We start from the raw sequence: 27239 nt of genomic DNA on the forward strand, positions 1-27239 counted from the left end.
TAATATGCACATACAATAACAATTAATTAATGTTTTTAAGAAAATAAAATTGGACCACACAGAAAAATCAATGTAAAACATGAGGTGGAAAGACGGCTCACTGGTTAGGAGCATTTTCTGCTGTCGTAGAAGATCTATCAGGTTCAGTTCTCAGCAAATACTTGCATTTCACAACCACCTATAACTTCAGTTCCAGGATCCAAGGCCCTCTTCTGATGCCCATAGATACCAGGCATACATGTGGTACACATATATACATGCAGGCAAACAGTAACACATAAAATAAAAAAAAATGAGTTTTTAAAATGTAACTCAAAATGGATTAAAGGCTTAAGCATAAGACACCAAAAAAGATTACACAAATCATTCAAGAAAGTGATAAAAATTATTTAATAGTGGATTGACCATGATTTTTTTCTAGTTTAATATTTATTTTCAATCATATACTTAGAAACACAGGTACTTTCACATGAATTTGCACCAGAAATCTCTTGGAACAGCCAAAAGAGTTGTCATACATTAATAGCCTGTCATTTCTAACAGTTTTAGTATTACCCAAGGTTCTAAAATTACTCCAAAAGTAATGCCAGACTATAGTATTTGAATATGCATTCCAAACACACTTGTATCAACCCTTTGTGGCTCACCTCATCATCTGATAGACCTATTGCTTTCAATAGAACCAACACACACATACACAGAGAGAGAGAAGACAGACAGACAGAAACAATGACAGAGAGACAGAGAAAAACTGTCCCCCCATTCCACTGTAAATTACCATATCGCACTGTACTCTGCTCCTTATTAATAGCTATGGCCATCACCTCTAGGTTTCAAACAGAGATGCAGGCATGTTAGCCCAGAACTTAGGAGCTGAAGCATGAGGAGTATTACAAGTTTAAGACCAGTACTGTCTCTTAAAGTAAAATAAGATTCAAACGATGAAATCAAAATAAGAAAATAATCATAAATAGTATACAGAGCATAACAAGATAAATGATAATATGTCTATTATACTAAGGTTCCTCCAGAGAGATGAACAGAATATTACAAAGAGGATTTATTAGATTGGAATATACAATATGGGTTGGTTAGTCCAACAAAGGCTTTCTGCACATGGGAGAAGTCAAGAACCTGGTAGCTGTTCATGGCACTAGATCAGATATCTCAGCAGTACCAATTGGGCACTGAAGACCTAGAGAATTCCAGGAGAAATGCTGGTCTTCAATCTATAATGCAAGGCCAAAGAAAGTAGATTTCAATATCAGCCAAGATTGGAATCAGCAGCAACAAGAACCAGAAAGGAACAAAACAGACAGGAAAAGCAGCACTTTATATGTGCCAACGGAAGTGGAGTGCTTTCTACTTGGAAAGAGGGTCTTCTTTGCCTCAGTTAAGTCTTTCCAGGCAATATTCTTATAAACCCATCCATGGGAGTATCTCTTAGTTGATTCCAGATCCAATGAAGTTGACAACCAAGATTAAACCATCAGAGTTGTATATGACACCTATTCAATAAGTAGTTAAAATATGCAAAGTATCGTTTTAAAAAAGCACCAAACTAAACTATGGTGTGGTGTTCCCTCAGGACATGAGAAGACCATCAGACATCGAGATGCTGTGGTAATCTAGAGCATACCTTTACCAACAGTCATAGCAAAGGAACAAAGAGAAGAACATGAGATAGCTAGGCCCGTGGTGATGGCTGATGACACCCCCTCACAGGAGGAGGGAGTAGCTCACTAGATGCTCACAAGAGATTCCTGGTACCACTCTCTCCTACTCCAGCTGCACGAGGTCTTTTTTAGAAAAAAAAAAACTGGCTGAGTGTGAGAACTCTTCAGTGATACATGAGTGCATGGCTTCAGTCTAATGATATAGTAGAGCACTAGACAAATTACAGACCCCAAAAAGTGTCCTATCTAAAATGTGCTTTGGCAGCAATTGTTCATTTTAAAAGAAAAAGAAAAAAAGATAAACTTACATATCTATGTCCTAGTTTCCTTTCTGTTACTGGGATAAACACCATGAGCAAAAGCAACTAAGGAAAGGAACCGGTTTCTTTCAGCTTACACTTCCAGGTCATACTAAATCATTGAGTGAAATCAAGGTACGGACTCAGTCAAGAATTGAGTCAGAACCATGAAGGAATGATGCTTACTAGCTCACTTATTGGATCATGCTCAGCTACCTTTCTTGTACAGCACAGGCCCACCTACCTAAGAATGCTCCACCCACAGTGAGCTGGAGGCTAGACTCTGAGTCAATAATTAGTCAGGACAATCTCTCACAGATGTGACCATAGGCCAATCTGTCTGGGCAATTACAAAACACGGTGGTCTGCTATTCTCAGATAACTCTCAGTTTTGTCAAGTTAACAATAAAAATTCATGAGTACAACTTACAATCAATAAGAAATTATACTTTCTACAAGCACATAAGCAAAATCTACTATAATATTTGATATTTGTTTCATATCATTGCTATTGAGAAAATCAAAAGTTGATTTTCAATGATACTTAAATAGAATTTTAATAATATTATATGTCTCTATTTAGAAATAAAAATCATATTACTATCTTTATCACAATGTTATCAAACTCCATTATAAATTTCCATAACCATGCCTTTCCACTAGGTAGAAATCCAAATGGCTAAATAAAGAACTTCCTCTCACTTTGGACAGTGTCTTGCAGATGACATTAAGTTAATAATTTTAGCACTGTTCAATATATGACCCTGTGTATACTTCTCCCAAGGCCCAAAGTTGTTCTCTTTGTGACATTTGGTGTCTCCTAGGTGCTTGAGCAAACAACTATAAATATCTTCCAGATCTCCATTAAATTAATCCCAAAATTACAACTGACTACCTCTAGCCTGAATTTTACACTATTTTCCCTTTTGGTGTCTTGCATCTTGCTTTGTTTCAAAGTGAAGATGCAAAACAGACTGATTTTTTTAAAGAGAAATCAGTATGATGTTCACAGCTGAGACAGACAGAGCCCGGAGAGAGGATTTAGAAGTTAAGAGCACAGAAGAATTACTAGGTTTGAGTGACACTGCCAAGGAGAAAGGGGCTGAAGTTGGGGATTGATTTTTCTGTTAGAAAAGAGGCTGAAAGGTATCAAAGATTACCCTCAAGATGTGAAATCTGGAGAAAAGGAAGAAAATAGCATTTCTGGGCAGTGAAAAAGTTAGGCAGCAAAGCAGCTGCAAAAGGAAAGCCGGTTACACTCTCCACACAGCATATTAGGTTTGAAAGGCTCCACAAGACATGTATCAGAAATGCCAAACCAATGAGTGTATGAAGATGTATGTAGGAAAAGCCTACAGCAGAGAGTATTAGAACACGGATCCCAGACCTAATGCATACAGTAAAGGAAAAGCAGTCAAACTATTTGTCGCTATATTCTTTAACCTTTCAGATGAGCAAAAGAACAAAAGTAACGAATGTTTGAAAGTGATATTATATCCACAGTGTGGCACAGATAGGAACCTTATTATGTTATTGATGTGTGTGTGTATGTGTGTGTTGGCAGAACTAAGAATTATCTATAAAGCACTGCACATGCTAAGCAATCACTCTGCCACTAAGTTATATCCTCAGCCAGTAGAACTCTTGATAGCAACTGTCTGTAGCTTATGGTCTAGTGTTTAGGTCATATACTGCTGAATCAAAAATCACCCAAAATTTAACAGTTTAGAGCAATAAATATCAAGTGATAAACTTTGGACATAACCGTATGAAAAAGTTCCTCAAATCCGCTTCACAGAGAAATTGGTGAAAGCTGTAACACATAAAATATAATCGCATAAATCTTCTAGAAATAGTCCTGGTCAAACAACAAATGAAAAAAATTCATCTATTTAAGAAAATATAGAAAATTAAATAAAAAATGGAAAGCAAGGGACTATGCTGGAACTGCATCAAGATAGTTCCCTCACTGGACCATTCCACTCAGCAGTATGGGGGAAATATCCAAGGTAGCTGCAAGCCAACAACAGCTCCCCTTCTTCCCATATTTCTCAACCTGCTCCAGATGGCGCTTCCTGATGCCAAGGCCAATCAAGGTGCAGTCAGGAAGTGTGGATTCCACACATCTACCTGCCCCTGTCTTATGGCACAGTCCTTCTGCTTTGGGTCAACATTTGAGACTCAAGAAGAAAAGAAGGGAAATGAGGAGATGGTGAAGCTAGGAAAGTGAGGGTCAGGAAGGAATTGGAGGCGTGGGAAATGGACATGATCTAAATTCACTGCAGTCATGGGGGAAATGGACATGATCTAAATTCACTGCAATCATGGGTAAATTTAAAAATGAATAAACAAAAAAGTTTAAAGAAACTGCTGGGCAGTGGTGGCGCACGCCTTTAATCTGAGCACTCAGGAGGCAGAGGCAGGTGGATCTCTGTAAATTCAAGGTCAGCCTGGTCTACAAGAGCTAGTTCCAGGACAGGCTCCAAAACTACAGAGAAACCCTGTCTCGAAAAACCAAAAAAAAAAAAAAAAAGCAAACAAAAAATAAACAAAGATATTGTTCTTTCAAGGTTTGTAAAGAATTGTGCTGGGATTTTAATGGGCATTGAATCTATAGATTACTTTGACTACGTTAATCCTACCGATTCATGAGCATGGGAAATCTTTCCATCTTCTGATACCTTTTTTAATTTCTTTCTCCAAAGATTTGAAGTTCTTGTCATATAGGTCTTTCACTTGTTTGGTTAGAGTTACACCAAGATATTTAATGTTATTTGAGACAATTTTAAGGGGTGTTGATTCTCTGATTTCTTTCTCAGCCTGTTTATTATTTGAATATAGGAGAGCTACTGATTCTTTTTTAGTTAATCTTGTATCCTGTCACTTTGTCGTTCAACTGAGGAATGGATAAAGAAAATGTGGTAAATTTATACAATGGAGTATAAATCGGCTGTTAAAAACAAGGACCACAGGAAATTTGAGGGCTAATGAATAGGAATAGAAAACATCATTCTGAGTGAGGTAACCCAGACTGAGAAAGACAAGTATGGCATGCACTCACTCATAAGACATTAGCTGTAAGAGAAAGGATAACTTCGCTACAGTCCACAGACGCAGAGAGACAAGATAACAAAGAGGGTTGAGGGGGATGCTCAGATCTCCTGGGAGAGGAAACAGAAGAGATTTCATGAGTGGGCTGAGGGTGGGTAAGGATGGAACATGAGTGACCAGGTTGGGGGCTGTGGAGGGGGAGACAACTGGAAAGTGGGGGGTTGGGAGAGCATTCCAGGCCCAGGCAAAAACCTGGTGCAAGAAAATCTCCCAGGGAGCTACAACAATGTCCCAACTAAGACTCCTAGCAATAGCGGATACGTGGCATGAACTGGCCATCTCTGGTGACCAGATTGGTGCTTAACCCAACTGTCATCAGAGAGGCTTCATCCAGCAACTGGTAGAAACAGAAGCAGAAACACAGTCAAACATTAGGCAGAGTTCGATGAATCCTGCAGAAGAAGAGGAGAAGAGATTGTAGGAGCAGAGGGGTCAGAGACATCAACAAGAAAACTTCATAGGTGCTCACTGGGACCGCCAACCAGGAAGTCTGCAAGGGATTGACCGAGGCACTCTGCATATGTTACAGTTCTATAGTTTGGTTCTCCTGTGGGACTCCTAACAGTGAAAACAGGAACTGTCTCTAACTCTTTTACTGGCTTTGGAACCCTACTTCTAATGCTGGGTTGCCTTGCTTAGCCTTAATATATAGGGAGTTGCTTAGACACCTTAATATATAGGGAAGTACATCTTGACATGCCATGTTTGTTACTACTCATAGGAGACCTGTTCTTTCCTAAACAAAAATGAAGGAGGAGTGGATTGTGGGTTAAGAACAGAGTTGGGGTTGGGTGAAGAACTGGGAAGAGAGGAGGGAGGGGAAACTGGCCAGAAAGTAAAATAAATAAATAATAAATTTATTTTAAAAAGAAACAAAAATAAAGCAAAAAGACAAAGAAACTTTAAAATTATAATCAGAAAGACTAAAAAGTTATTCTATTAAAGATCACTTAGAAAAGAAAAAATATAAAAATTTGTAATTTTAAAAGTAAAATTTTATTTATAAAATTGAAAAACTAACATGAAAAGCAGTACGTTAGTTCATTTGTGGTGCTAGTTAGAGCAAACTGATGGCACAGACTGATTGACAGTGGGCCACACAAGGGAGGGCATCCAAGGGCCCTGGTTACTGCTGAAGGCTTCCTTTTGTGGCGTTTGGTTATAAGGGGCATATTAAGGGTGGATCTTTGCCCTGATTGATAGGTCATATAATCATTTCCTCTGCTGCACAAGTCTCTTCTCAAGCTCCATCAAATTTTAAGCACATATATCACAGAGATTACTGTTATAGGCTTCAGATGCTATCTGACATAGCTATTGGGTTGATGAGCCATCAAGGGGATGATGGTGAGAGATTGCCCCTGAAAGACACATAGAAAGAAATGTCTGTCTCTTAGATTAGATTATCTACAATGTCAGGGTCAAAGTCAGGGTCAGAGTATAGTTCACTTCTGGGGCTTCCCTGGTCCTTTGGTAAATGGAGGTGTCTTGGCAGAGTGCTTCGAATGCCTTCATTTATAGAATCTCAGCTCACCTTTCTATGTCATAAAGGAAAGATATAAGTGAAGGATGATATTAAATATATTCCTTGTCATTTGGGAACCATTTCTTTTATACCCTAATTTGTATTACAATCAGGCAATGCTAAAGTACAATATTATATCACAAACTTTTTACTAATGATTGAGGCAATACCTGAGGGGAGAATCTGACAGAACAGCAACAGGAGTTTCTCATGAAAACCTTCAATGAAGAGAAGAGGGGGGAAATGGAGAGGAAGGGAGAAAATGGAGAACTGTTGGCCTGGTTCTCCCAAAAGGACTTCCCCTGGAGACGGAAGGGCAGGACACATATTCCCAGGAACTACCTCCATGGAATCCCTTCTCAAGACAGCAAATGTCTTCATTCACCTTAGACAGACATAGTGACACTTTTGCTTTTTAGACTTAGGGCTGGCCCTCTATCACCTACGTTATCTTTTGTGCAGCTATGTTCCTGCACAAGCAGTGGCTTTAGGCATCCTCCAGTTGGAGAATGTGCTCTCTTCCCAGTGCGCCTCTTGTGAAAGATGCTGCTGACTAAGGTGGGCTCATTGCCTGCATGAGCAGTTTCAGGGTTTAGAGGAGCTATGGCCAGAGTTAGGAGTCATGTTTCATTATACTCAGTAGAATCTAGTCCTGGCATGCCAGGAAGTACCATCACCTGAGGAAAAGACCAGTATCCCCACAGTGTGGGCAGGAAATGGAAACCGGGCAATCGTAAGACATTTCCTAAGTGTGATACAATTAAAGGAGATTCTTTCCCAGATAGATGGTTTATATTGTAGAAAGGCCAGGGACTAAGCCCTTGACTTCAGAATGAAAAAGACTAAAACATAGTGAGGAGAATTTTTAGTAGGAAAATAGGAAAGAATGTATTTTCTCACTTTCTGGTTGACTTGGCCAAATATATTCCAGTGATCAGGCCAGAGTTGAGCATTTCCAGCTTCTTGGCCTCTTATCCAAAGAAACTGGTAGCTCACTCCTAGCCCTTGTGATGTACATCTGGCAGCCTACTTGCATGTAGTATGCACACAATGTCAGTAGCCTCTCAAACTTTCACCTACATCTCATCTCTGAATGATAACACAGACAGAACCATGACCAATAAACTTAATTAACAATCAAATCTAGACACTTTCATTCAAGTATATTCCCAGTGAATCAAGTACAAACAGATGGGTCAATCTGACCAAAACTGGTTTGGGGAACATGTACAGTAAGACAAACTGAGTTGTTCAAGTGGACTTTCAGAGAGGATCCGTCATTTACCATTTTATACCTATGCATAATTGGGTGTGCATATGATTAAAATAAGAGGCATATGGGAAGGGACATGAACAGCGGGAAAAATGAATATATGACCTAATTTGTCATTCAAACTGAGGCACTTCCCTCACTTCATTCTTCTAAACTCCCTCTTACTCGTGGGGTCTTCTATCAGTATTGCTAGCAAATCCCTTTATAATCTCTACTATCACTTAGTTACAAATAAAATTATCTTATTTCACAAATTTGTGATAGTGTTTATTCAATGAGAGACCAAGAACCTAGAAATTCCAAACCTATGCCCCAACCACCACCAGTAATTATACTATATAATAAAAGCCCAGAGAATGACAACTATAAATTCCAGAGCTGTGGGGAACATTGCCCAGGAAAACCAAGATACCATCATACTAAAACAGCACAATTTGTGTAATTAATGGTAATTAATTAGTTGGAGTCAAATAATAGATCACCTTTCTGTATTCTATTAGAGTTTAACATTCCTTTTTGAAAGATCCATGTTGAGTGGCAGTTTGCACCTGTAAATGAATATAAATATACTACCTAGAAAATATTTGCATAATCATGACATTAGAAACTGCACTAATAGGTTTCCAATTTTAAAAATCAAACAAAATTTAAGATATTTTGCAGTGTGATTTATGATCTACAACATCAGAATTGTCTGGAAAGTTTATCTTTAGAAAGATTCCAGGATCCAACCCCAGAGACTTGGTACACTATGTGTGTCTAACTATAAGAAGAACATTTCAAGTGATGTTCAAGTATATGTTGTGTGATGTTTGTCTTGGTTGCTATATTAGTCAGGGTTCTCTGGAAGAGCGAAAGTGATAGATATATGCATATTAAATGAGGATTTACTAGATTGGTTTACACAGTGTGGTCTTAGTAGTCCAACACCATCTGTATCACACCAGAGAAGCTGAGAAAACAGTAGTTGCTCAGTCCATGAGGCTGGACCCTTCGCAGTTCCAGTATGTACCAAAGAACTAGAGGATTTCTAGAGAACCTCTAATGTTCAGTACATGTTGAAAACCCAAAAAGGCAAAGGAATCAGCAGTAGCAGATACGGGGTTGATGAATGTGCCAGCAACTGTGAATGCAAGTAGGCAAAAAGCAAAGCTTTCCTTCCTCCATGTCCTTTTATCCAGGATTTCACCAAAAGATGCTATGCACACTTAAAGGGGTCTTCCCACTTCAAATAATATGATCTAGAAATACCACAAAGAATGCCCACTTCCAGATTCAGCAAGGCTGACAAACAAGATTCACCATCACAGTTATCAACCTGACTTGATCTTGAGTTGACTAAGAGACAAGGTTCTGGGCAAGACTGTGAGGGTATTTCCAGAAAGTCAGTAGAGACCTTCCCCCTAGTGGCAACCCAGATATAAAGAGGTCCCATGCACACTTCTGCTTTTGTCTGTTCATCTTTACTCCTTGCTGATCAGTGCAGCCCATCTGCTACTGCTGTGGCACCAGCCGTTTTACATTGATAATGGAAGCTAATGTCTTTGGCCTTCCAATATTGATGACCAGAAGCCTTCCAGGACTCCTCCAGGACTTCAGTAACACGCTGGGAAACTGCGGCATCCAGCCTCCTTGACTGAAAAGCTACCAGGTTCTTAGTCTCCCTAGTGTGTAAATATTGCTGGATTACCAAGTTCATATTGTATAAACCAATCTAATAAATTCTCTAATAATATATATTCATTCTATTAGTTCTGTTCCTCTAGAGAACTTACTTTTACACAAATTATATACACTACATCTTGAAATTCACAGCTATAAAGCAATAATCTCTCCAATTCTTATTTTGCATCCTAAGAACAAAATGGTTTTGAGTTGGAGTACATACCTCCAATATATATTTATTTATAAACTATATGGATATATAAATATATATCTTCTATAACTATAAATATTAGTATAGTAAAAGTATAAAATGGAAATTATAAAGGATAAGAAAAATGGCCTTATGTTCACTATTTCCTTCTGCTCAACCTAAAGGCACACAAAAAATGAGGCTAGTTTTTTATGTTGGAAGGTATTAATAAAGAAAGATAAGAACAAAATCACAGAAATGTCAATTCAACAGCCAGAACTTTTCTAGAAGGTTACGCTGCTTCAAATAAAAAATAGAAACAGAAAAAATTAATTTTTATCATACTGGAAAAGCATCCAGGAAGCTTCAACAAAGGGAAGTCTGATCACCAAAAGAGAAGTGTGATTGATAAATCAGACATACAAGCAACATGAGTAAAAAGACAAATAAGATATTTTAGGAGTCTACAACGATCAAGGATGGTAAAAGTCATCACAGTCTGTCATATATCACAGATTTTAATGAGGGGGAAAAGCAGGTATTGTGAGAATGATCACAGGGCTAGAGACCCCCAAACAAGAATACAGTTGAAGTCATCAAAAATGATACAGAAGTTATATGAGCCTGATTCCAGCAAAGAAATGAGAAAATGAAAAGATACCCATATGTTTAGCTTCTCATTTAGGAAACATAATGAAATCCATTTAATAGGAAAGAGAGTGTGTTAATCACTGTGTTAAACGCCAGGGGACTACTGCACACTAAATGTGTGATGAGGAGTAGCAGCATCACTCCAGTGTTGCTAATGACCAGGGAGAGGCTCCATAATCTACAGTTAAATGGCTGAGCATCCCTGCAGGGCAATACTGAAGTATAAATGAAAACTCTCAACTTATTCTGGAACACTTCCTCTACTCTGGCAAAGTCATCTCAGGTTTTCAAGAACACACTGCCATGATGTAATGGGGAAAACTGAGTCAGCACAGGGAATTCCCTATCCAGGCAGCTGTCAAGTAAGAAGACAAATAGCAGGGATGTCTCCCAAAAATGTGGCATACCTATACAGCCTCTTATCTAGTGTCTAAGCCATAGTTTTCTCTTACCTTCTAAGTGTTCATATGAAATAATATGAAGAAGATCCAGCACTTGGGAGAAAGATAAAAAGTTCAAGGTCATTCATAGCTGTCAGCCTGTGCTCCATGAGACCCTGTCTCACACATGTCCATCACATACATGTGAGTGGGAGAAAGGACTGATACATACGTGGAGAATCTGGCATATCTTGTTATAAATGCAGTAATCACAACATTGTGATTATGACAGTCATCTGGAAATCAAACTTATCTTTTGGGGGCATTGACAGTTTTAAACTTTATATTGAAGAAAAAATCCAGCAGATCCAAGATTCATAAAAAATAAAGCTTGAGAGCTCACCTTTCCACAACCAAACGGATAGTCTGAGTGAGGTCTGGATTTGCTGCCTGGAGACGTTTCCACAAAGACCATACAAATTCTTTGTCAGCCTTAAGGAAATAAAAAACATTTTAAGCATGTTGCTTCTTGGTAAGAGATTATATTCAATTTAAATATGAAAATATGAATGGCTACTTCTATAATTATACCAATGAACACATTAAAGGTACAGCAGGAAGACAATGGAGATGGCTCAGTGGTTAAGAGCACTAGTTGCTTCTCTAGAGGACACCCACATGGAGGCTTACAGTCATGTGTAACCCCAGTCCCAGGGAATCTCATGCCCTCTTTTTGCTTCCTTGGACATTGCACACACATGATACACAGATATAGAAGCAGGAAAAATACACACACAGGGACACACATGCACGCGCGCACACACACATACACAAATAACTTTAAAAACTATCTAAAAGTATGATAAAATCTTATTTTAAAAATTCCTTACACTGATAGCCTACTCTCCAATACTGACAGTGCTCCACGCACATTTTATGATGCAAATGCTGAAATACCAAAATCAATGTAGAGTTACTCTAAGAGGAAGCTGTCCTTCCTCTACTGTTGTCTTCCAGTTCCCTGGATCGCAAGAGCCCATGAGAGAACTGACTCCTCCAGCTGCCTCCACTTTCCTACCTCAGTCACTCTGCAATCTTTCAATAAGATTTCCTTCCCAGGGGAAATAGGCTGAGGAGCCCCTACCCATGTCTGAGAAGCTGTGGACAGTTGATGGCTTCTGCGGAAGGGAACATTTTCCTTAAGACTGTGGCCCCTGGAAGGTCAACCATGCTCCAGTGAATGGGCCCACCCAGAAGTATACAGGCAGCACAAATTGGACTCAATGTGTAATTTTGAGAGAGAGAGAGAGAGACAGAGAGAGAGAGAGAGAGAGAGAGAGAGAGAGAGAGAGAGAGAGAGAGAGATTTAAGAGGAGCCAAAGAATCAATAAAAAAATTTAAACTGAAAAGGCAAAAAAGGAGACCATCGACTGAAAAAAATATTTTAAAAAAGATGTATCTGATAAAATACTTGTATCCAAATATACAAAGAATTCCTAGAAAGCAGCAATCAAAACACAAGGTGATTTAAAAAGGAGCAGAAGTTCTCAACAGATGCCTTGCCAAAGATTACACCTGGTAAAAAAAATTTCCCTCTATACCAATATGTTAGCATTTCCCATGTTCTTCTGCCCTGTCAAATCCAACGGACAGTTTCAGACTTACTGGACATGTCAGTTATTAACTCTGCTTAATAGAAATCACTTTGAGGAGTTTTTTTTTTTTAATAATGACCTAGAGGTTTGGATTAACTGGTCCTAGATAATATGGTCCAAGTATCAGAATTCTTTCAAAGCTCTGAGATGTACTCAAAGTTAAGAGTTAATGCCCTACTTGATCTTATATAAGTGACATAATTTTACAAACCAACCTTTTTATATTTCCTCTACCTTTCAGACTTGTATTGCCAACTGTCTACTTGGCAACTCCAAATGAATGCCTAAAAGGCACTTCTTAAACTTAACTTGCCTGAAATAAAACTCTTGATCCATAACCCTCTCACAAACCTGCCCTTTTGCATGTCAGAAATGTATCATCATCTCCTTATTAATTCAAACACCTAAAATGTAGAGAGAAGTCAGTCTTGGTGACTCTCTTTTCCCCAAACTTTCTATACACCAGAAGGGCTTATCTACAAATATACCCTTCTTCTAGCCACTCTATACCTTCACCACTATCACCCTAATCCAAATCCATTCCAACTCTCGATTATATCTCTACAAGAGGCTCCTAGTCTCACAGGTCAAAAGTCCCCAATGGAGTCCCACTAGATGGGACAAATAATCCCAACTCTTTACCAAAATTCTAAAACTTCATGTCATTTTATCTCCTACGCATCTCACCAAGATGCCTATCATGCTCCCCTATCCTTAGGTTGACTTTGTCTCTGCTTGAACCAGGGCCTTTGGGCAGGCTATGCCATCATCCAGGTCTTCATGTAGATTATTCCCAAACTTACCTCAAGGCTTTACTTAAGTACCACCTCCTTAAAAGAAGTTGCCCCTGGCTGTTTATAATGTAAGCCCCAAGTCTGTTAAACCCCTGTCCATTTACATTTTTTTATTTATTTTTATTTTTTCTTCTTTGGGGTAGAGAGAATGGGACACACTCTTGTTACAGTGTATGTACGGGAAGGACGACTTTTGAGAGTTGGTTCTTTCCTTCTACTGTGGGTTCCGCGAACCAAACAGCACTCTTGCCCACTAAGTCATCCTACCAGCTTCCTAGTTTGCTTCCTGTTGCTGTGATAAAGACACAATAACCAAATGCAACTTTGGGGAGGAAATGATTTACGTGGTTTTCATGTATAACAACAGTCCATCACTAAGGAAAACAAGGCAAGGGTTCAAGTGAAACAGGAATCTGGAGGCAAGAGCTGAAGCAGAGGCTGTATAGGAATGCTGCTTGCTTGCTTGTTCAATCTGCTTTCCTATAAAACCCAGGAACACCAGCCTAGGGGTGGCCCTACCCACAGGGGTCTGGGCCCTCCTACAGCGGTCATTAATCAAAAACATTACTCTATTAGAATATAGCTCCTAACTATGTGAGGAACCCAACTAACTACAAGATGAGTTCTCAAGTCGTTTTGTTTTTAATATCTGGAAAAGGCTTCAACATAGCTAAATATATGGTAGTTATGGAATACAACTTAGTTCTCTGGGTAAATATTCTGACTCCCAATTCCAAATGCTTTCAAAAATTATTATTAAATTTGGTAATGAACAAATATGTCTGTCACTTAAATGCCCTAAATAATTTTCATCTGAAACTGACTTAGTAAATGCTGTTGGCTGCTATAACCCCCGACACACAAACTTTATAAACCCAACATCATTTTGTTTGACCTGCTACTCTACAAGGGGATTGAAAGTGCACATACACACACTGTCCTACATTCTTTCACAAAAAGGGTGCAGTCCCGAAAGATGTGAGAAAAAAAAAGAGCAAACAATAGGCTGGAAGCAATCTCTAAACAAATGAAATAAGGCATAAAAACGTCATGAAAATCAGAAAAGATCCAGGAAAATGCTCCATGTAGAACTTACTCCCCCAATAAGCACAACAGACAGATTTCTTCACACTTCATCGGCCTTTATTATGCTGACTATCGCATGTGGTGGCGGAGAGGGGGACAATGCATGTGTCCCAGGGAGTTGAGATTAAAAGTGGATTTCTAACTTTAGTTTGCAATTTCTAAGATTTTGATACTCTATAATCTCAGGTGCTGTGATTTATGGGTTAATAATAAGAATTCACATTTAAAGAAAAAAACTAAAGGTTTAACTTAGTTACAAAACAACTAGGAGTTTAATTATTTTTCCCTAGTTTAAGAGCAGGAATCTGGTTTGGCTATAACCTTGGTAATGACAGATACTGTCAACCTCATTTATGGAATTTACTGTAATGTCTCTGATCACCTAACAGTATTAATATTATCAAGTCTCAAGAATTGTCATTCCAAGCTAATTAGAACCATTTCTATCTCTTACATTTGCTTCAAGTATTGCAATAATTTCACAGTCCAGGTCTGCCCAAGATCACAAAGGCCAGTGCCACACTGGAATCCACATTTTTAAGGTTATAAATGTGAGCGCAGAGGGACAGTGTAAAATTGTGGGTAGTGTCTTAGACTGTTACTTTAACAAAAGCCTTTCGCATGAACACACGTTTGTAAATTACCCAAGGGTGAGGTTTACAATAGACAAAACACTTCAGTTCGTTGCTGTCTTTGGTTTATCCCTTTGCTCTTTTGCCAGAGAACAGAAAATGAGAGAGAAAATGAAACAGGGGTGGTCAGATAGTTGCTCCCCAATCTATTTAACAAAGCTATATTCAAGTTAAACAAGATTCTGTTGTTGTTGTTGTTGTTTTCTCTTCAGCAAAGACCTATAAAATAGGCTAGAGAACCCAACAGAGCATACTGTAAGGGAATGAGCAAGGTTTTACTAACCTGAACTGATAATACTGCTTTGAAAAGCTGTGTTGGCAGTTCCTAATTAGTGTCTCTTAAAGATAGTGATTTTGTTTTTTAAAAAGGCCTCTAATTAAGTGAATGGCATCCTACTTCCTAATCCTACATAACGTTCAGGCCAAATTTTAGCCGATGGTAGTAAAACGGCAAACCCTCCAAAAACAAAATAAAAATTACAAACCCCTGTGCACTGAAGGACAGGAGAGCTTACTTTACACAAACCCTAAAACTAATCTGGAAAGTAATTAGAGTCCAACTAAGCAACTGCTTTCCTCTGCCAAGCTCACATGAAAGCATTTCACACTCATGATCTACGGGCTCATTCTAAGTTAATAAATGAATAGGGAGCATTCTAGGTGTGAACTCCCCAGTCCCAAGGCTTTCTAAAAAAACGTGTGATTGTGTTTGGAACTTAAGTTTAACAGTGTAAGAACAAGAGCAAGTGTGGGTTTGGAATGTAAAAGCAGGCTACTTCATCAGTGAAGTTTTATTTTTGTGAAACGGTCATGTTTATTTCAATTCATGAATGCGTTCCACTCGTGGGCACTGGGTACTAGACACCACCAGGAACTTGGGCTTGGAGGAAGGCGCCCTTGGAGAGCAACTATCAAAAGGAAACCGAGGTCTGCAGAGGGGCAGAGCCTGCGATGGGCGAGCCGGGCATGGAGCCTGGAGGGCGCGTCCCGGGAGGGTTCCCTAGATGCCCAGAACACGAGCGAGCGAGCGAGCGAGTGAGCGGGCGCCCGGGCGGCGGTGGTGGGCACGGGCTGTGGACGGGAAGGCCGGCGGCCAGTCCTGATACCTGACACAGGGCCAGCTCCTCCTTTAGGCTGCTCAGCTCTTCCTCCAGCAGCTGCATCCGAGTCGCCTTCGCCTCCTCTACCGAGAGGCCCTCTGGCTGCCAGGACCCCGGGGGCGCGCTGGCGACTGGAGCGACAGCGGCACCGACCAGGCCCGGCCCTCGCCGGCCCCCTGCCCCTTCTTCGCCCCTCCAAACTAAGTCGCTTTTAGCCGCGAAGACCTCCCTCGCGGCGTCCGCCAGCCCCGAGGCCTCGCTGCGCACGCCATGCACCGAGCGCGGGGACCGGCGGTCCGACTGCCGTCCCGGGGGCGGAGGCAACGGGGAGGACAGCGAGCGCGCCGCCATGGCTGCGGCGCCTAACGGGTCAAGTTCCCGCTTGAAAACTCCACCTTCCCTTCCCCATCCTGAGGAGCCCGGCTGGCCGGCCTGCGCATGCGCGCAGCGTTTCCCGCCTCGTCCCCCGCTCGCGGCTCCCAGCCGGCTTCCCGGCGCGGGTCGCTGGGCTGCGCGTGCGCGACGGGCCCGATGGTGCTCGACCTACGAGGGCTTTGCTGGTGCCGCCTGAATCCCGAGTCCGGCATCGCCTGGGTTCCCCGCCCGCCTAAGACCCTGGCCTCCGCCAAGGACCTGCTTACTTCCCTCCTCTTCGAGCCTTCCTGCCAAGCCCCATCCCCCAGTGATCCTGCACTGTGAATTCCTCCTCCTCCAAGGCTTCTGCCAGCTCGTTTTTCACGTTTCATTGACCGCCCTCAAGTGTTAGTTACCCCGCTAATCTCCCCAACGCTGTTGTAAGCTCCTTGAGGATCGGGGAATAGGTTTTAGAGTTAAGTGTTTTCTTCACACCCCTTGGCAACGCCGCCTTCCGTGCGGCTGACATCCAGCCCACTGAAGTCAAGGAGACGCGGAAAGCCTTGTGCTGAGCTGGGACTATCGAGCAGGCTTCCCACTTGAATTATGATCCCTCCTACACCCTTTGTCTTTTGTTTTGCAAGAGTCATGGTTTCCTTTGAGTCTTTATGTCAATTTCTTTATCCCTTGGCTGGATATCAGAGCAAGTGTGTCCTACAAGGCCCAACAGCTTGGTGTCCTTGGACCTATCTGAAGTCAGCAACAGAGACTGATGAAAGAAATGAGACAGACTTACTTACTTTCTCTTTGAGTCTCTGGCTTTTTCTTCCTCGCTTTGTTATAAACTTCAAATACATAATAACCTTCCTTTATCCTTAAAGCACTTCCTCGCTATTGCTAAAGTTAATAAAGGCATGCATGCTGAACTTAGTTTCACGGAAAGATAGAATTTCTCTTTACTTGGAAGAATGCTTTCTTCCAAGATACGGAATACTTGGAAGAAATTTGAAATAGGGATTGAACCCACCGTGAAGTGAACATTTTAGTCTGCATGCCAGGAGACAGCCTCCAGTCTTCCTTCCCACCCAAGGTGGGAATTATTTTTAAACTACATGTAGGATTAGGGGCCATGGTTCATTTCAGTCCCTGAAGTGTTTGCTGCGAACGCATGAGGGCCTGAGTTCGATCCCCCAGAGCTCACTTTTTTTTAAGCTGGGCACCGTGGTGTTGGTGTTGCAGAATATTTGTACACTGCAGGTGAACATGTGTTACTGTGGTTGGTGTAATAAAAAACTGAATGGCTTATCTAGGCAGGAGAGGTAGGCAGGACATACAGGCAGTGAGAGGAAGACAGTCGAGGTGCACAGGAGACCACCATCCAGACAAAAATGGACACAATGAGTCAGATACACAACAGGAGAGAGGTAAAAGCCATGTTGTAAAACATAGATTAATAAAAATATGAGTAATTTTAAGTTGTAAGAGCTAGTGGGACAAGCCTAAGCTAATGGCCAAGTTTCCATAATTATGTCACATGTTGTTATTTGGTAGCTGGCGGCCTATTAAATCTCACTACATGTTAGCATAACTGTAAACCCAGAACTGAAGGGACACAGACTAGAAGATCCTTGGGACTCTCTGGCTGGCTACTCTAGCCAAATCAGCAAGTTCAGAGTTCAGTGGGAGAGTGAAGGGCGGCTGAAGGAAACACGGGACCTCAGGGCTCTCCACACATAAGGACCTAATGCAGACACATGAGCACATCCATACACAAGAAAGGAAAACTACATAAACCTGTTCCACAAATCGCTACCATATTGAACAAGTAACACTTGCTTAGTCTGACGATAATTGTCAAATATAAATTCACTTCATTATTATCGTACGTTAAATTACATGTCATCTGAATTTTACTATTTGAGAAACTGAGACTTCAGACAGAGGTCATTGTAATTTCTCTGACTTTCCATGTCTGATAATAGGGAAGCGAGAGTTTAAATCCACTTAACTTGAAAATCGATGTGTTTGATCTCTATGGCTATTTGAAACAAAGCTTTAGGTTCTAAAAATATATGAGATTTCACTAGGATTAGCACTGGGAATTCAAACCATATAATTCACAAGTTTGACTTGAAATAAATACAAGTGAATCCTACTGGTTATTTCTTATTTGTTCATTTCATTTCACCCTAGAAATATTCTTTAAAAAGCAATAAAATATTTTCTATTATGTTTTGTATTGTGTTCAGTTCAATTTTTCAACTTAATATTTCAATTAAATTCAATATTTCAGTTGATTGATATATGATAGATGACAGACAGACAGACAGATAGATAGATGATAGGCAGATAGATGATAGAGAGATGATAGATAGCTGCAATACAGATATATAGATGCAATATGTATATACATACACAGATACAAGACAGACAGAGATAAATTCCCCAATGGAAAATAACTTGAATCTGTGACTGTGCAAATAAGTTTGTGAGATTTTTATTATGGCAATATACACACAACATAAAATTGATCACATGACATTTTTAATGAATACAACTAACAATAAAGTAGTATTGTATTCACCTGTTAGGTGCCCCCCACCACCACAGTCCAAATACAGAACATTTTTATCACCCAAGTAAGGACCCCATTCCCATTAAGTCATTTCACATTCTTCCTTCCCACCAACCCCAGAATAATCCCTAATTTCTGTCTGTTTTTGTGCATTTTTTATTCTAAATGTTTAATATAAATGAAGCCCTACAATATGTGAGCTTTTAAGCCTGCTTTTAGTTAACATATGTTCAAGATTACCCATGCTGTAGTGTATATCCTACTTTGTTCAATTCATTTTATTTCGTGTGGATTTGTTGTTACTATTGATTGTTTTGTTTTGTTTGTTTATCTTGAGATAGAGTCCCAGAATGTAGTTTCAAACTTAGACCTCTAGCCTCGGCCTCCCAAGTATTGTGTTTGCAGGCCTGAGCCACCATGCCTGGCTATTTGACCATTTTTAATTAGAATAGTTTTGTTACTATTGTTGGTAGTGCTGATATTGCATTTCCAGACAATCTTTTAAAGGAGTCATGCATATTTTTAGAAGTGTATATAGAGTTCCTGTATTGGTTATTTACTAAAACAAAGGAAATATATATAATGCTCAATATTTGCGTATGTATTTCAGAAAGATAATAATGTTTAAAAAACTATCTTACTGCCTGAATAAAAAGTGGCCAAAGCAGTCTACAGTGTTTTTGTATTCAATTATGTTTTCAAGCATTTAAAAGTGATATCTGTTCTTCACCACAATAAACTCTGTTGATGATGAAGTACTCTACTCTAGAGAGATGTGTCCTTCTCTTCACATCTCATCTCCGTGGCACAGCAAGAATACTGGAGGGAGGTAGAAATTTGAAAAGCTTTTTAAGCTTTCTTTTAGTTTATTTTTATCTAACAATTTAGCATCATCTTTATTTGTCACTTTATAAATTCAATAGAATTTAACTTAATCTTTTTATACAATATAGATAATAGAGATAGATAGATAGATAGATAGATAGATAGATAGATAGATAGATAGATAGATAGGGTCTCATCGTGTACCTCTGGCTAGTCTAGAACTCAATATGTAGACTAGGTTGGCCTTGAGCTTACAGATAGCAGTCTGCCTTTGCCTAGGAAATGCTGGGGTTAAAGGTATGCACCACCACACCAGGTGAAATTCTCCTTAATTTTTTAGTGTCTGTCATATCCTTAAAATGTAAATAAAAAATTACTTGCTACACATATCATGAGCATTGTAAGAGAGATGCAAACTAGAATGGCAACCTCAGTACCATACATGCTGTGCCAGCCTCATGTGGACAAAGGGCAACCTGTGAAACTTACAATCATTACAATTTTGTTTGTGTAATTTCTCATAAGTTCTGAGAGTATGTCATCAATTCCATTCACCCCAGGAAAGTCTTTAAAAGTACTTAATGAGCCATAAAACTGCAGGGGTGGTGGTATCTCACACCTTTAATCCCAGCACTTAGGAGGCAGAGGCAGGCAGATCTATATGAGTTCGAGGGCAGCCTGGTCTACAGAGCAAGTGTGAGGACAGTCTCCAAAGCTACACAGCAAAACCTTGTCTCAAAAAACAGAAAAACAATCCAAGAACCTATGGCAACAGAATGTCATGTTGCCCTTCATCTCAGAAGACATAAGCATGCAAACTGTCACCTCCACTATCAGGGTGGATGCCATTCTGGGTGGAAGATAATATGCATGCTTTACATTTGAGTAACATTTAGTTAGCACAATACTTTGTCAACACTATTCAGAATACAGTCCCAGGCTCCCTGAGAAAGTTAATCAACTCTATAATACAGCAAATCATGTGGTTTCCACTCTTTATTTTAAAACAGAATAAGGAGGTGACACCTGCCGTGGAATAGTCCTTCTGTATACTGTGTAAATTACAGTGTGATTGCACTAATAAAGAAGCTGGCTGGTCAATAGCTGGACAGGAAATGGTTTGCCAGGAAAACCAGATTAAGACACTGGGAAGAAGGGCAATATCACAGGTGTTGCCAGCAAGACACAGAGGGAACACAGGAGATGCAAGATGAAAGAGAGGTAACACCACATGGCAGAATGTAGAATAATATAAATGGGTTAATTTAAAATGTACGAGTCAGCTATTGGCTAGGCATTCATAATCAATATTGAGTCTCCATGTCAGTGATTTGGAAATTGGCAGGCAGGAAAGAAAGTCTGCCTACATACACCCTCCTTTCACTGCCTTCTTATGCATATTTGCATTTCTTTTTCCCTCCATAGATGGAATGGTTAACCATGGTCCTGGGTACTATAACTGAATATTCTTTGCCCCTATGGCAATATTACTAAAGTATTCCATCCTTCCATCTATATGACTTCCCTGGTTTTACCCATAACATGAAAGCCTTACTCCACTACCACAGTTCTGATTTAATATTTCTTTCTCAATGATGTTTACCTATTCTGCCTATATAATAGAGCCACCCCGATCTCTACACAAACACACACACACACATGCGCACACGCACATGCACACACACACACACAGAGTTCTCTGTTTGAAAGTAAGTATTGGTGGGTACTAAGTAATTATTACTCTATTTCCCAAAGAAGGGGGTTTTTATAAGGCAATAGCACTATTCCTACACCAACAGAGCAACTAAGAACTAAATCTTCAAGACATGGGCTTGTGGGTCCATTCATAGTCAAACCATAACATTCCTTCCTAATGCTCAAAGGTTTATGGTCATCCCAGAATGCAAAATAAAATTCATTCAATCCCATGCCCAAGAGTCTTCCAAGTCTTATTTCTAACATTGTAGAAAAATCAAACAAACCAGAAATTGCAAACGGAAAATCTTCTATGAGGCCTAATCTTTTAGCTGTGAATTTCTGCAAAACAAGCAGCAATCTCCCAGACAGAGAGTAAGCATCACCACTCCAAAAAGTAGGACTAGGGTCTAGGAAAGGATGAGTGGGACCAAAGAAAAGCAAGAAGGTAAATATTGAATCCATGTCTGTCATGCCAGGCACATGGCATCATGATGTGAGTTCCAACAGCTTGGGCAGGCCCATGCCTCTAAGATTGCTCTTTGTAGCCCACATTGGGCTAGCTCCATCGTGGCCAGTGGCTCTTCTCAACTCATAGTCCATGTTACTGGCATTCCACCCATCTCCTGACCCTAAGCCTTCCTTTGAAATTTTTGTTGATAGTGCATGACCTAGTTACTCTTGCCTGCAAAACCAGCATTCCGTGGACAGCTGAAGCATAGACCTCTGAGTGGCTGCATAACAAAGAACAATAAACCCTAGATGAACAATCCCCTAAATGGCACTGCAGGAATGGGTCCTCTTTTTTTCTTCTCAAGGAAAATTCTTTCAAATGCATTTATTCTTTCATACTTTCAAGCCAACAAAGGACAAATAGTAGTCTAGCCAGTTCCTATGATGCCCTGAAGTCATCTGTCTTCTTGTCCTAATGCAAAGTACTTGGTTTCTTTATAATGGTGCAAATCTATTCAGAAACCATGCATCCTTTAGTCCATACATTTTTTTAACCAAATTGCAAATTTTTCAAGTCTTTCTGTTCTGCTTGCTACTCTGTAGCTGTTGTAAATGTAGTCAGCAAGAAAGTGCGTCAGATCCTGGATGCTATGGTGTCTTGAAATTGTCTGGGCCAGCTAATTAGCCCACATACAGTGTCATACAAAGTCTTAGGACATGGACATAATGTGCATATTTCTTTGGTTGAACAGAGTGTATACAGTCTTTCCAAATCCCAATAGAGTCTTCATTCCAGTCTGTAGTGTCTTGAACATAGCCTTTACCATCTACATTATAGCATTCTGTTCGTTTGGGGTATAGACCAGAGTCTCCCACTGAAGTCTACTTCTCGCATTCTAAAGTTTCTCTAACCCACTTCTTCAAACTTCCACCAAGCTTCCTCTACAAAGCACTCCTAAAAGCTTAGAAGTCACATGACCGGGATTAGTCACAGCAACTGCTCCACTCTCAGTATTCCTTCCATGCTCTTGCCTCTGTGACACAGAGCCAGACATAAGCAACTAAAGAAAGGCATATTTGGGCCCATGGTTCAGGGATGCAGCCTGCATCTTTGCTGCATGCAAATTGGATAGAACATGTTGGAGGAGGCCAGGCGGTGGTGGCACACACCTTTAATCCCAGCACTCAGGAGGCAGAGGCAGGCAGATCTCTGAGTTCAAGGCCAGCCTGGTCTACAAGAGCTAGTTCCAGGACAGACTCTAGAAACTACAGGGAAACCCTGTCTCAAAAAACCAAACAAAACAAAACAAAACAAAAGAACATGTTGGAGGAGGAAACTCATCTCAAGGCAGAGAGGAAGCAAATATCAAGAAGGGAATTGGGGACCAGATAGCAACCTTCCTTCTGACATGTCCCTCTGACTCAATTCCTCCCACTAGACTCCACATACCTCCACATACTAATGTTTCAACTTCCTCCAAAAATCGTACTGCCATCTGAGGCGTAAGTGCTCGGCACCTGATCCAATGAGTTTTATATCATACTCCAACCATACATAGCTTATACACAGACACTCTCAGATGAGCACCCAAAGAAATTTACTTCATCATCTTCACATTTCTTGTTAAGCTCAGTTTCCTTTGAAATGTTTTGCTGTGTATGCATGCATGTGTGCTCGTTCATATGTATGCAGGCACACTTGTGAGTGCAGGTACACATGCACATACGCATGCATGGGGAGGGCAGAGGAGACCTCAGCTGTTATTTTTCAGACACTATTCACTATTGGCCTAGAACTAACCAAGTACAACAGATTGGCTGGCCAGTGAGCCCCAGAAGTCTGCCTTTCTCTATCCCCTCACCTCTGACATTAAAAGAGCATACCACCATGCCCAGAATTTTTTGTTAATGTTTCTTTATTTAAATTTTTATACAATATCTTTTGATCATGTTTTCCCTCTCCAAATTCCTTCCAGACCTTCCCTGCCTCCCTACTTACCCAGTATCATGTCCTTTCTGTCTTCTTTATATGGGTTTCAAGGATCAAACTCATGTTAGTACATTCTCAGGGCAGGCACTTTACTGACTAAGCTGTTTTCCCTGCGCCATCAGTGTTTCTTGATATCCTAAATGTTATAGATCCCAAGGTAGTGTTTTCAATTTGCATCTGCATCTGCTTTCTATTTTGCATCTTTTATGATTTTATAATCATTTTTAAATTTCACATACGTGTACTCTTTAAATACCGCTAAAGAAGATTGTAAGCTCTTGAAAGAAAGGATATGTCTATATTTTTTTCTGCATCTCCATTATACCTGTCATAACACTCAGCCTCAAGAAGCACTTGATGTATTTCTGTCATTTAGCTTTCTACAAGCCCCCAAAGCTTTTTCGCATGTCTTCAGCAGTCCTAGGCACTTATCCTGGAAGTTAGTTATGTCTTATTTCAGTGGACAATTCCTTTGCAATGAGTAGAGAATACTTTATGGAGGGAAGGATATTGAAATAAATAAATAGATCACCTAATGTAATGGGTGCTGGGAAGCACAATGGTTTGGCTCTTCGGTATCCTCAAATGTCTATACGTTAGAGGTTTAGTCCTTGGTGTGGCAGTGATGCCATGGTGAATCCTTCAGAGTTAGTAGCCCTTTAGGCCCACTGGGCTTCTGTATTCCAAAGTTTCTGGCTTCCTGTTTATGGTCATGGAGGACATAATCACACGACTCCATGACTGCTGTCAATGATGATGTGACAAAGGCAAGAGGACATTCAGCAAAGTTAATTCAATCATGCTACTGAATCTCCAAACTAAGGAAACTCATTTGCTTATTATTTTAGCCTCTTTCAGATATTTTATTATAGTGACAAAACACTTACTATGCAGACAAATATCCGGAGAGCTATCTAAAGGCAAGGAAAGTGTGCTGTGAACATACAGCTGAGGCTTATAGGTGAAATCTACATGTTGCGGTGCTTGACAGATTGTGAGAGCTGAAATCCACACAAACTATGTCCTAGAAAATGTCTACAATCCGAGAACATCAAAGGAGCCCAAATATCTACTTGAGAAGTGTATTAGACAGGCTTCTTGTGATGATTTGAATGAGAATGTCCCCCAGGGGCTAGTGTTGGAATACATGGTCCTTGTTAGTGGAATTGTTTGGGAAGGATAGGAAATGTGGCCTCATTGGACAAGTCATGCGGCTGGGAGTGGGCTTTGAGGATTCAAAAGCCCATCATCCATTCCTAGTTAGCTTTTCCTCTGCCCCATGCTTGTGGATCAAGACATGAGCTCTCAGCTGCTACTCTAGTGTTGTTCTACATTGGGGATCCATAGCAGCTCTGTTTATAAGACTGCATGCCTACTGCCATACTCCCCATCATGGTGGTCATGGACTCTAAGCCTCTGGAACCATAACTCAAGTTAAGTGCTTTTTTTATAAGTTGCCTTGGCCATGGTATTTTTAAGCACAGCAATAAAAAGTAACCAAGACAGTGCTTTAGAAGATTAGATCCAATAAGATGAATATATTTTACAAAGGGAATTTATTATACCAGCATATACAATATGGGCCACTATTTTAACCAGGGCCATCTTCACACTGAAGAGACCGAGAATCCAGTGTAACTTAGTCTGTAGGACTGAATGCCTCAGAAGTCCCAGTCTGGTGTTGAGGGCCAGGAGAATTCTTGAAGAGCCACCAGACTTCAGTCTGTGTTGGAAAGCTGGTGGCAGAAGCAGCAGCATTTTGCTAGAGCAAGCAACAGCATAGATGAACTCACCCAGCAGATGCAAAGGCAAGCAGATGAAAAGCAAAGAAGTTTTTCCTCAGGCCTCCTGTAATCTCGACTGCTACCTGAAGGTGCTGCACACATTTAGGGTGGGTCTTCCCACTTCACTGAACCTAACTATGAAAGTTCAAGTCCATCACAGGTGTTCCCAGCAGCTTGTCTTTCTAGTTGATTCCATGGTCCATCAAGTAGACAAACAAGGTCGACCACCACAACCCTGGGAAACAAATCTTCTGATGTATAAATAAAACAGACTTGGAAAGGTCTGTAAAGTAACCTTGGTCCTTCTTGAAATATGCTCCTGGAACAATCAGATAGAATAAAATTATACCTAATGACTTAATCAAAATGACAAAAATGTTGACCTGAGGTCTTTTTTTTTTTTTTTTTTTTTTTTTTTTTTTTTTTTTTTTTTTTTTTGCTTTTTCGAGACAGGGTTTCCCTGTAGTTTCTAGAGCCTGTCCTGGAACTAGCTCTTGTAGACCAGGCTGGCCTCGAACTCAGAGATCCGCCTGCCTCTGCCTCCCGAGTGCTGGGATTAAAGGCGTGCGCTACCACCGCCCGGCGTTGACCTGAGGTCTTAATAAAATGTAGTGACAGTGATCTGTGTCCCCTCCCAAAGTTGTGGATTAGAATCAGCTGATCGTGCCTTTAAAATAAAGATTCCCTGAGCCCATCGCCAGAGATCCTGAATCAACGGATGTGGTGTGGTACTCACTCATACACTGTTAGATTTTAACAGGTCCACAGCTCAGAGTCTAACAAACAGCCAGGACAGAGTGAAGAGAAAACAAACATGGCAGACATCTGCACTTCTGGAATACCCAAAAGATATCTTGTATTCCCTTAGTCAATGAATCATCAAAGCATATTTAGAATGTCTATTATATGCTTGTTTAGCCCTGGAGATGTGAAAAGGAAAAGATAATCTTGACCCAGCTTTCATGTAAATCATATGGGGAAAGATAATTACCAAAAAAGAGACATGTTTTAAAGAAGAGTGGGAGTTATTCAGTGAGAAGGCTCCATAGCTAAGGGTACTTCCTGAGTAAAATCCCTGGCTACATGTACATAGTGGAAAGGAAGAACTGACTCCCGTAAGTTCTCCTATGACCTCCACATGTGAATTTAGGCATATGCAGAACAAATAAGTGTAAATTTTTTTAAGAACATAAGGAAAAAAAGAGGGGAAAGGTATGATATAAGAAAGCATCCAGACAGAAGCAACTTCTGAGAGTGTGTGTGTGTGTGTGTGTGTGTGTGTGTGTGTGTGTGTGTGCTCCAAAGAGGTGGAATTTAAGCAGAATCCCAAAATATGAGAAGAAACCAATCATTCAGAAAGTCTGGGGTGTGAATGTTCATTGTAATAAAGAGGGGCAAATTTGTTTGATGCATTCCAAAACCAGAATTTAAGCAAGTCTTGTGAAGTCAGAGTGAGAGGTGATGCCAGGTAAGTTGAAAATGAGTTTGGGGTTTATTTTCAGCCTAATAGGAAATAGTTGAAGGAT

The 27239-nt window shown here is 40.3% G+C and overlaps 1 protein-coding gene across 4 annotated transcripts in view; it reads right to left on the reverse strand.

Moving 5' to 3' along the window:
- Positions 1 to 16424, reverse strand: part of Cntln (centlein) — a 250041-nt gene extending 233617 nt beyond the window's left edge. For all 4 annotated transcript variants that reach the window (XM_038333679.1, XM_038333678.1, XM_038333677.1 and 1 more), the window contains exons 1-2: positions 16044 to 16424; positions 11174 to 11262 (exon numbers count right to left, since the gene is read on the reverse strand). In XM_038333679.1, coding sequence (XP_038189607.1) covers positions 11174 to 11262; positions 16044 to 16388 — 434 coding nt within the window. In that variant the 5' untranslated portion in view covers positions 16389 to 16424. The remainder of the gene's footprint in view (positions 1 to 11173; positions 11263 to 16043) is intronic.
- Between the last annotated feature and the right edge of the window lie 10815 nt (positions 16425 to 27239).

Source organism: Arvicola amphibius, chromosome 6, assembly GCF_903992535.2.
Source record: "Arvicola amphibius chromosome 6, mArvAmp1.2, whole genome shotgun sequence".
Taxonomy (NCBI): Eukaryota; Metazoa; Chordata; class Mammalia; order Rodentia; family Cricetidae; genus Arvicola; species Arvicola amphibius.